The 12,307-nt window shown below is 38.6% G+C and overlaps 1 protein-coding gene across 1 annotated transcript; it reads right to left on the minus strand.

Annotated features, from left to right (window-relative positions):
• Positions 1–7,854: 7,854 nt before the first annotated feature.
• On the minus strand, positions 7,855–9,250 carry LOC139443634 (uncharacterized). Its single transcript, XM_071224586.1, has 2 exons — positions 8,234–9,250; positions 7,855–7,878 (listed from the first exon to the last, which is right to left on the minus strand). Exons 1-2 carry the CDS (start codon positions 9,248–9,250, stop codon positions 7,855–7,857), a joined length of 1,041 nt encoding a protein of 346 aa, XP_071080687.1.
• Between the last annotated feature and the right edge of the window lie 3,057 nt (positions 9,251–12,307).

Here is a 12,307-nt window from a genome sequence, read left to right on the forward strand (position 1 = left end):
CTGGCCGAGGACGATCAACGGTGGTACCCGTTTGCTGTAGACGCGTCTGTAAATCATAAACAGTCCGTCGACTACAACCCATCGTCCTTGCGACTTCAGCTACGGACGTTCCCGTCTGCAACATGCCGATGGCGCGTTCACGTTGCACATATGAAAGGCGTGGCATGACAAATGGCCGTAAAGACTTTTGTTTTCTTGTGTTTTTCTTTTTTTTGTTAATGACTGCTAACAAGTATGGCTGAAAACACGTTCGGTATTATGGCCACGTGACCAGTTGCACTTGAAAAACCACTTTTGTCACTATATTGCTGTGCACATGATTTTGATGGATTCACCTGCACAAAAACGGGTGTTATCTGAAGACAATACGTGGCCATTACTGTTTAAATACACAATAAGGGCCCACAATGACAACTGGTCAAAATGTTAAACTTTTAGGATTGTGAAGTTTTTAATTTGGTTCAGTATATGTGGATAGATAGCATTTCTCATCAACGTCATAGATGTGGTACCTTCAGAATATGAATCTGTTCAGGCTCACGACAATCACTTCTTTTCCATACTCTATCGCGACACTGATTGTCTGTCGAATCCTGAGTGAGTTTGGTTTTACGCCGCTTTTAGCAATATTCCAGAAATATCACGGCGGGGGACACCAGAAATGGGCTTCACACATTGTACCCATGTCGGGAATCGAACCCGTGCATTCGGCGTGACGAGCAAACGTTTTAACAACTAGGCTATCCCACCGCCCCCACCTGATACGTGGGCAAGAGGTAGCTATGAAACGTCACTACAAACAATATGGATGTCGGTATCTATAAAAAGTGTCATGTCTTCTACTAAAACAAGTGGCGGTCGGGTAGCTTAGTGGTTAAAGTGTTCGAAGACCCGGGTTCGATTCCCAACATGGGTACAATATGTGACGTCACGATGTGACGTAAAGCATAAACTCACTCACTCACTTACAATATGTGAAGCTCATTTCCGGTGTACCCCGCCGAGATGTTGCTGGAATATTGCTAAAAGCGTCGTAAAACCACACTCACTCATTCACTAACGCATGTGTTTGGGATAGGAGCTTGGATATTTGTGGTAACAATATCATTCATGATCTGGTGCAGCTGAGAATATATATCCTATATCTATGAGAATCTGGTCAATAAAATCGCAATAGAGTTCGACATTTGAAACTCTGCAGTGAAAATATGCACGTTGACAGATGGTATTTACGTGCGTTTCCAGACTGAGAGAAGAATCAAACACCCAAATTGGTTTAATGGCACTGACGCAAATGGTGATATTTTCAGCCTGTTACATTTGGAAGAAAAAATTGTCAGTTTCGTTTTGTCTTCATTTAACTGAAGAAGGTTGTTAACCATACTACCCTTAATATCAGCAATGCAGCGTGATAGTGCATCAGATGCAGCTTCCAATGACAATGAAATGCGAGTTAGATGTATTGATGAAACCTGACCCCATGGAATCTGGCTATATCCCCATGCAGTGTAGCATACAACGAGAACAAAATAGGTCCCGGTTAGAACCTTGACGTGCACCATACAAGAGTATGGAAACAGGTTGTCTCCCTGAGAAATATGACTATAACCATGAATGCTGAGTAAAGGAATGGCCCAAAACTCATCCAAAACTGGCTCCCAGAGGAGATATCGCTTGGGTGATATCAAATGATATTTACATTGTAGATATCGTTGCACTGAAATTGCATAACAATGCTTTGGATACCATTGTGACGTCATTGGTATACTACACCATGAGATCTGACTTGGTTGTGGTTCAGGGAAATTTGACAGCAAATCGCTACTTGGTTCAAATTCTTCAAACTCAACTTTTTCAAACCATTGACCGCCAAATCTCCCGATCTAATCCCGATCACCTCTGGGATGACCTCGATCGACGTGTACGTCAACGTCAGAACACTCCCACAACTGATACACGTATCCAGACAGTGCTTAGGAGATGCAGAGCCGTGATTGCTGCTCGGGGCGGTCACACGAGATACTGTGTTCAGCACAAGCTTGTGGCCTTATGTGACATGACAATGAACTTTTTCAATGCCTTTGTACAACGACAACATGCGGCTATTTCATATCTGTATCTATGATATTGAATTAAATATATCGACTGTATTAGGTACAATACATATACTAAAAATCTACCTGTTCGTTTCTTTTTTTGAAGAGAGTACATGTCGGCATTATGCACAATAGTCACTCAATAGCATTTATAATACACTTACAGAAAGTTGATAACTTTTTCATGTTAAGTTTTTTTGCATTCAAACAATTTCACTAGATATATTTTGAGCGATAGGTAAGAAACTTCTAAAAGAATTAAGCTGCAACGATAGTCATCAGCAATACCATTGCATTACGGAACGGATGTCCATTCAACCAATGGTATTTTTGTCCAGCGACCTTTTGCAATTAGTAGTCTGTGACAAGAAAAGCTATGATGTAACAGTGGCATGTGGTATTTCTGGGGTTAAATATCAAGGTAAAGTTTTGTTTTAATTTCATATTTGATAAGTTAACAGACTCTAGATTTTGAGTATACCTCCAAAGCAAAGTGCCATTGTTGTATGAACTAATATTCAAGACATGTCTTAACCACACATTTGAAAGACGTTGGTATACATGGAGATTGATTTATAAAACAAATAATACTGTAATGAAAAGAATATTTGTAATTACTGAGATACATTTGTTTGAACAATTATTTTTGCATTTATCCAAAAATAACTTATACATAATAGAGGATATATTGGACGACTTTCCAGTGATTAGCAAATCATTTTATTCATTACACTGGTGTAAAGTGGCTTGCATCCCATTTTTGCATACAACATATAAAGTGGAGTACGCTCTTTGATAGGTAACACTTTTCTAATAAAATCAAGGTGAATCAATTCCATTATAGTATAGTTTTCAAACCCCGAGATTTCTAAGCCATCAGTTAAGGATGGGGATTATCAATGCATCAAATATTTTTAATTAGCAGGTTATCGAAAGGTTATGTTATCTAGCTTTGGTAAAAATGAAATGCATTTTCTTTGATGCTCTCTCACTGAATAATTGCTAGAATGGCCATGCCTTTTTGAAAGTTACTCCATGGTACATATTCAGAGATGTATCGTCAATAACAATTCCATCACATGTCTGTTCAGTTTGGAATTCCCCAAGATCATTTAGGAATAAAGAGAATAACAAAGGCGAAATGTGTTCTGAATGTGATCTGTGGTTATTCAGTTTCTTAAAATACATGATTTAATATTGCTGTACATGGAGTTTATTATTTTAAGACATATTCCATTAATCCCACATTAGCCATAATCCCAGTCTCCAGACATTGTCAAAGAGTTTAATATATAATTTGTGTTTTCGAAATATGACTCTACAGATTGAATCTATGATCACAATGGGATTAACGAGAGAGTGTAAGAACAAGAAGCTGACAATGGTAAAACTAACAATAAGCAATCAAGATGTCCATTTGAGGTTAATGATAGGATTAAAGCACAGAAGAGCACGAGCTGGGCAGGTACGCGTCTTTATTATCTGTTTCCTAACCCTTCTGTATGCTGATGACACTGTCCTCTGTTGATTCTGCAACTGAACTCCAGATTACTTTAGATTCTTTTAGACGTTATTGCAATATCTGGAAATTAGAAAACAACTAAAGTTTTCATCTTTGGAAGGGGGCCGTCTTTTTATTTCGAGAATACGGAAATTGATATCGTAGACAGTTATACGTACTTATGTGTTTTGTTTAGTATAAACAGAAATTTTAAGTCAGAAATAAAATGTTTAGCGAAGAGCGCATCTAAAGCCATGTTCTGTCTTCCACCCCCAAAATTGAGAAATTATAACCTTCCTTTGGATTGTTTACCAAAGGCTTTTAATGTAATGGTACTACCAAATTTGTATATGGCTGTGAAAATTTGGCATACGAAAATATGAACAAAATTCAAAAGACCCATCTAAAATTCCTTAAACTAGCATATGGTCTTAGAAATGCGACCCCATATTTTATGGTGTATGGAGAACTAGGAAGAATACCTTTATCGATTTATGCAGCTAAACGAGTAGTTAACTTTTGGCATTAATCCGGACCTGCACCGAAACTATCGCAAATTATTTATAAGTTTGCTCATTTGCAGTTTTTATCTAATAATGAACAAAATGCATGGATAAGAAATGTGAGGCAAATGCTTAATTACTCTGGTCTGTCCTATGTATTTTATGATCCATAAAGCGTTTTCAACCAGCGGCCAACTGCTCAGATAGGAAACATTTTATAAGATCTGACGTCGAGAGAAGTTCAAGAGGGTGTTATTATAAATATGTAAAAGATATCACTTCATTTGAAAACTTTCTTCTCCTATCTAAACAAATTTATTATCCTATTCTAAACCATAGAACCTGTGACCATAATCTACCTGTCGAAGTTGGCCGTTGGCTTGGAATAGATAGAAAATAAAGGACATGTGTATGTCGTCAGCTGCAGCCGATAAATTCCACTACCTGTTTAAATGTTAAGCGTTCCATGAATCAAGATCAAAACTTACTCGAATAAATATATGCAATTTCCGAATGTAATAAAATACAAAATAAACTGTTGAGTACCAGAAATGTAAAAGAAATCAAGAACCTTGCAGTTGCACCTTTGGGTGTAACTGTGTATATGTGTGTTTGTTTATGTAAGTGTTTTTGTTTAAATGGTCGTACAGATCTTCAAGCAAAATGTTTATCGCCAAATATTTAACCGACATCTTGTTAAATATTAATTATCATCATGTTAAGAAACCTTTTTCTCCTGTACCACCGTGGGTGGTTCTATTTGAGAAATAAATGATGATGGATTGATTGTCTCTGGTAAAGGCTGGTTTCTTTCTTTGGATTTAAATAGTTTCTTGTTTTATGATTACAAATTCATTGAAAAAGCCCGTACCTGGTAATAGGAGACAGAGCGACACGCGCCAAAAGAGGGGTGGTGGAACAACTCAACTAACAACGTCGATATCGGAAACACAGGCAAGGCAGCAGCAGCGCATTGAAGACACCAGATGATTGAAAACACTCAGGGGTGTTCTTCCAAATGTCAACCAAAGATTTGCCAAACATTGCTGGCGTTGCCGGCTGGTTCTGATCCTGTCGTAGGCACCATCTATCTCACCCCATACGTATTGTTATGCTGACTCAAACATTATACGTGCAACATCTGGACGCACATAATCCTGCTATAACGTGACTTTACGCCCCTGCATTTCTATCCACAAAGGGTAGGTAGCGTACGCCATTAAAATTGCAATGAACAATGATGAGTTGTGATGCCGCCCAATGCCATTACACTCCCACCCTATGCAAGCGTGGCGTAAACGTTGCATTAAAGTCGAAGAGATGTCTTCCTGAATATGTATTAAAAGATGCATATTTTATTTCAGAATAAATGTCTTCTTATTGAACCGCCTCCGTGATCAAGTGGTAGAGCGTCTGCCCGGAGAGCGGAGGGTTCAGGGTTCGACCCCAGGCCAAAAGACGTTAAAATATGGTACTTGTTCGGCTCGGAGTCAGGTATACTGTGTCTGACCGGGGTATTCATGTTAAACTGCGGCATGGTATCTCAGTGAGCTAGCACTATAAATCGGCATCAGTCCGAACTAGCACAAGCAGCCACACACACACACACATGCATGCACGTCGCTATATAAGTGCAATAATCTTGGACGCGACGTTAAACCCCATATCCCCTCACCTCACCTTAATAGTCAGATATGTTTAATGTTACACAGATAGTTTTAAGTCATTCTGTGATATATTGTTATTTAGTATACTGTCCTTCGATGACAGTTTAATTTTTTTTTCATTATTGTATGACTAATTCAAATCACAATATGGCTGAAATATTGCAAAAGGGACTTAACTTGTAACTAACCCACTCTCCTCACAAAGGCATCGTTTAGGTTAGTCCCTGTTTTCTCCTCAATTCAGTAACAGCTTCTTCCATATTATTCCATATATCAATATTTTCAGATGGAACCGTTTTGCCTCCAGTTCTTCTATGGTAAGATAAAGGTCTTTTTCATCTGTTTCACTTACCCTCTTCTTTTGTGTTGAGCATTTAATAGAATTGCCTATAATCATTAGTAATAATGTCTCTAAAACAGTTAATCACCAATGATGAATTCAGATTTGCCAAGTACATATGTATGAACATTGTCTAAGTAAATAATTTCGTGTAAATAACGTTTAGAGCGTAAAAGAGTGTCATCGAATTTCCATTAGCCTCTACCTTTGTCTAGTACATATAAATGAGACCCAACGTATCGATCGATCAGATCTATATCAATAGACCAGTAATGTAAACCTTGCTTATTGAATTGGACGAGTTTGACTCCATGTATATCATCGTGTGGTCGGCTCAGTGTATCTCCGATCAATAACACTCTGTAGTTTAATGTTATCTACAATTTAATCACCAGCATTTGTAATTATAATGATCTAAGCGTGAGCCTTTTAAAGATTCCAGTCGCTAGACAACCATAAGTAATCTGAAACAAAGCGAGAAATGATATCTAGTAAGTTGTCATAAAGCGGACAGTCGACAGTTGGACCATACGTGGATATCAAAGTTAGTTTTATTTGATAAGTGTATCTTTACTACAAGAACGTTTTCAGTAGCTTCGTCATTGTCTTTAGTATTCATATTGAAAGTTGTCTTCCAAGTATATGACCTTACTTTTAAATGAACAAAAGAAACAGCATGAAGAGTACTTTTCTGGTATAGTTCTTGAAGTTGATGTCAGGATATATAACTGATTTGAACTGAATGATGCAGAAAGGAAACATTTGCATTTGTCAATTATGCTGAAGCCAACTATTAAAGAAATGTCTAGGTTGAGATATTAACACCTCCCCCCTCCCATCAACTGTTTTGCAAAACGAACATATTTCTTAAATGCTTTCCTTCACTTGTAAGTTTTCACGCTATCTGGTCACTGGATTGTCTGGTCCAGTCTCACATTTAGTATTTGTTTACAGTCAACAAACAAACACTTTTTTATGCGAATTGCGTGAGTGGTTCGTACTGCGGATAAGGCAGGACATAATTACTCCTGGCGTTATCACTTGTTTTCAGTGATCCATTGATATATTTATCACCCCTATTTTACCTTTTAAGCCGAATGGAATCTATTTCGCCTGATAAACGAGACTGATTATTCTTTGTCTATGACGTTTAATATTTATAGAAATGTACTTAATTAACAAAAATATCAAGCGCAGATACATATCCCAGCTGTGTATCTGTCTTCTCAGGTTTCAAATGATGAAGTTACTACAGTACATATTGTACTAGTTGGACAATAAATTAATAAGGTAGCAACAAGTCTATCCTACTTTCAAAAGACAGCATACCCATTTGTGCTTTGAACTGCTATCGTCACAGTAAATTTATAACTCACCAGCCAGTCTATTGTAAGTAGTAAACAGTGGTAAAGCCATTTTTGTGATAATTGATTAATTAATTAATTGAGTTGGGTCAATTGGGTTTAACGCCGCTTTGATCGGTATTACAGTATTCCATGGCTTGTCAGCTTAATGTGGGAAGAAAGTCTGAAGTGAAGTTGGGCTCAGACGTGTATCAGTTTAGTGAAACCAACAAACACTGGTATGGTGCTGACAAACCTAAAACCATAATCGGAGAGAAATTAATTAAGTGAAGCTAAGCCTATCAAGTTATTGTACTCAAAATAACTGAAACAGTATAATCACGGGTGAATGGATTAGACAAGTGTTTCCCCTTCATTATGACCTCTGATACAATGTTTCAGTATCATTTGAACGTTTGACAGAATACCTGAAATTGGGTATGAGTCAGTGTACAATGCAATTGTGACCTCAAATTTGAGTGTCTCACGAAAAGAGCACGTAATGTATGATCGCATGTGCGAAATGGTCACCTGAATCAAGATCAGTTGATGAAATGTCATCTGACCCGTTAACCCTTTTGTGATGATTATTATAAGGGCCTGATTCCTTTTTGCAACGCTGTGTCATCCTGGTGAAGGTTTAGAACACATGGTGCTTTCATTCCACATAGATATGAATAGATATGAAAGTTGTATGACTATTGGTGTTCTTCCCTTCCAACATGTTTGTCCTGAAATTAATTCGAACGAGAGCAGGCAAGTTACATGCAAATATGTACTTACCGCGTCATGTACATCTGAACTGCACCTTGTCAGCGATATGATGATTAGAAAACAACCTCCAAGCCAATACGAATAGGTAAAAGTTGTAAACATTTCCTTTGGGCCATTTATCATCTGATACGAAACAAAGCAGGCCAGGAAAACCTGAAGGAAAAAGGATAGTCCGAGGATCCATTTGAAGGTTCTGTTGATGATATCCACAGTCTGACAAAGCTGTGTGTAGTGAGATCTCAGTTCTGGTAGACTATCAGGGATGTGGTTATCTGCTTCCTTGATCTGCTTTGAAAGGATCTGTCCAAGTCTGAGAAACTGATCTTTGATGACCCTGGAAACCACTATCACGAAAATTACAGGAAACACCCATGCCCCTGTATCGAAAATAAGCAAGATCAAACTAAGAGTGATTGTCCATGGATTCTTTGGAAATGGCCGAACAATATCATCAAGGAAAAGCTTTGACAAGTTTCCGAGAGAGATTGCGAAAACTGCAGCTATAGTGACGAAGAAGAAAGCCCATCCACCTGAAGTTGCAACCTTCAAATACTTCATTGGGTATTTAATTCCACAGTCAATTTCTTTCGTCACATTGTTGTTGTTGAAAAGAATATTCCAGTGTTTGTAGAAGGATCGCAAGTGACTAAGTCTCTGACATGAAACGACCATGATAGTTGCATTAAAAGAGCACTGCAGGTACCAGGACGACAGAATGATCCTCAAGGGTAAGCTTTCATTCAGAGGAAATATGCCAACAGAACATCGGACAAAATTGAACCACAGCAAAAGAAGAACCATGTAACAATACAGTCGATGGCTGAAGAATGTCTGTAGCCTGGTAGATGTTCTCTTATCGACATTCGGTGACTGTCCCAATGTATTCCTACCCTGCCATGGGTCAAAGTAGATTCCGAATAGTTTCATGGACACCAAAAGAGGTTTCATTCTTTCGTCAATTGTTATAAACTTGTAATTGTTTGCAATGTTCTTCCCATCAGAAATGTCAATACTTTCTATTTTCATGATTGATGCTTGTAATTCGTAGCTTGATATGTCAATACTTCCAATTGATAATTTGAATTTTGCCTGTAGTTCAGATGAACGGCATATACCTCCCTAGTTGGTGATGCGGTGTAGAATTATCGTTTTTTCTCACCACAAGGTGGTGCCCATGCCACAAAATCTACCACGTACGTGACAATTTATGTAAAGCTATTGATTAATGCATAACTTGTTCCTATCCATAACCCCAGGCTCCTTTACATCATACAACCCCATTTACCCCAAACACACCATCATCACATCACAATCTGCTATCGATCTAACTGGCTGTGTGCACTGTAGCGAGGAACCATTCAAAATAACATATGATGACAAACCTGTATGTGTCTTATGCAGTTATGTGCAGAGCCAGCTGTCAGTGTGACTATCCATAAATTGATATTCAGCTTCCTGCTGTAACGATTGCTATATAAGCAATCGTTACAGCAGGAAGCTGAATATCAATATAGGTGTCAAGTGACATTGCACTAAAGGTTCGGTTTTAATCAATTAAATCGAAGATAAATAAAATGAATATCCTTAGTCTTCAGATAAATTATGAAAAAAACATGGTAAAAAGACAAAAAATAAAATTCATTAAAAAGAAAAAGGTAACATCAAAGTAAGCTTGCTTTAAAATGGTCCATCGCCGGATGTATTTAGCAAACAAACATTGAAAACTCTTAACATGGCTCGTCTCCTTCGATGACATAGCGTGCAGATATGATAACTCACGGAGGGGACCGTATGATTACCACAGCAACCATATTGCTGGGCTGATGCCACAGGTAGTCCATGAGCTAGTCCAGATATTGGTACCACCTGGGGTGACAAAATCTCAGTATGATTTTTTGAAAGTAATTCATCCATAGATGAAAAAAAAAATGAAAGCAATCCGGGATTCATAGCTTAGTGGTAGTAATCACCACATAAAGGGGGACCCCTGAGTCGAATCCACGAGACCAGATTTCGGGGTAAGGGAAACTAGAATAAGTGGAATAACTTTACAGGCAATACTCAAAATGTTTGTAGCCTGGTGGTATGTAATATAGATCTAATACAGTAATAATAAAGGTCACCAGAGGTCAAAAGGTCATAAAATGTGACCCCTGCTTAAAATAGTACCACCTGTCAGAAAACTGCCACATGAGTGGAACTTTCTGAACCCAAATGGGCTATGATTAAAGCCAAGAATGCTCATGTCTATTAAAAATCTGAAAAAGTGAAATTTATTGTCTTTTGTGGTGTGGTAAAGAACGATTTTTGATGCATTTTAAGACAAGTGTTGTTTTGCGCTAAAAGCATACACGATTTGTATGAAGTTGCTGGAAGCCACCACATGGGATGCATGTGCTTCAGTGTTTAGCAGGACCGAAGCTGTAGACACCCATCCAACTAGTCGCCGACTTTGTTTAACTTCACCTGATTTGTGATTTGTGATTTGTGACCTGTGGGCTATGCACAAGACCACGTATGTGCCACCATAATTATACTACGCTCACAGTAGTGTGTGTGTGTGAGTGTGTGTGTGTGTGTGTGTATATATATAGATATATCTATATATCTATATATGTATGTATGTGTGTGTGTGTGTGTGTGTGTGTGTGTGTGTGTGTGTGTGTGTGTGTGTGTGTGTGTGTGTGTGTGTGTGTGTATATATATTGTGATACGTTACAAGTTATTTTACAGTCATGTTAGGAGTGACGTCCTAGGCCATCTTACAAATTGCCACAGATTGTTATTTGTATTACACGTTATTACACCACCCCTCTTTTAGGACGTGTCCTTGTGTCTCCTGTTACCAGGTATGGGTTTTGTTAATGAATTGGTTATGAAAAAAACCATGTGGAATGTGACAGCTTTGTAGCAGTATTTTGAAGCGTATGTGCATCTTTCTAAATTGCAGATGTCCTGGCGTTATTCATAATGAATCTGTTTAGCAGCTTTAGTAGATTGCTATGGAAGTGCCATAGACACCAGTGACTCTCGCGTATCGCCATTATAGCTTTGACTTTAATAGGAGTCCATTGTAATAGACAGAGCGATTACATTCATAATTCTAATCGAATAGTCAGAATGAAGCATACGTTAAAGAGTGGTGTGTGGTTATGGTTGACGTTTAAAACAGGACCAAAACAGATCTATGGTCCACCATCTCTCTGAACGCACGCGAAAAGACGCTGAGCATTGATATCATTTCGGTACATTACGTTCGACTGTCACAGTTGAGTAACTAATTGTTTTCTGTAATGAACAGTGAGTCATCCATGTGAGAGAGTTAGTTTGGTTTTACGCCGCTTTTAGCAATATTCCAGCAATATCACGGCGGAGGACACCAGAAATGGGCTTTACACATTGTACCCATGTCGGGAATCGAACCCGGGTCTTCGGCGTGACGAGCGCACGCTTACCCACTAGGCTACCCGACCGTCCCCATCCATGTGAAAACAAATAGCCGAAAGCATTGCGATGCCTGCTTGCACATCTCAGAATGCTACTGGACAACAAGGTACCGTAACGAAAATGGTTTGGAACCTCTCGGAACAGTAACCAAGGAATATGAAAGTCCAGTTCCGATGAATACCTTACTTGTGTACAATCCACCATCGACCATCATGTCTCGCATCACACCACGTGGTTTTAGCCGTGGTAAAGGTCCCAGAAAGACTTTTGTACACAGCTTCTCAGAGGATGGAGCCAAACGGGTTCACAGCTTGACATAGCCACCGTGCTTTGTAACTCTGACCATATTCATTAGCGGCAGTCTGTTCAGTCACAAATAGTAATTATCTTTCCCTGTGGATCTGACCATTCTGGCTCCCAGGAAAACTGGTTACGTTGTTGGTTCGCGCGGCGGCGACAAAAAACGTGCTACAGATATGTACCATATCATTTAGCTTCCTGGAAAGTTGGTTTCATCGAAAACAATTATGGCAAACTGCTCTACTGGTGTTAATTACGGTGAGAGTAATTTAACTTAAATATAACTAGAGAACGTCATCGTCAACGTCAACGCCAGAGACGTAAAAGGAAACATAG

The sequence above is a fragment of the Haliotis cracherodii genome, unplaced genomic scaffold, assembly GCF_022045235.1.
Source record: "Haliotis cracherodii isolate W230 unplaced genomic scaffold, xgHalCrac1.p SCAF_5, whole genome shotgun sequence".
NCBI classification, from domain to species: Eukaryota; Metazoa; Mollusca; class Gastropoda; order Lepetellida; family Haliotidae; genus Haliotis; species Haliotis cracherodii.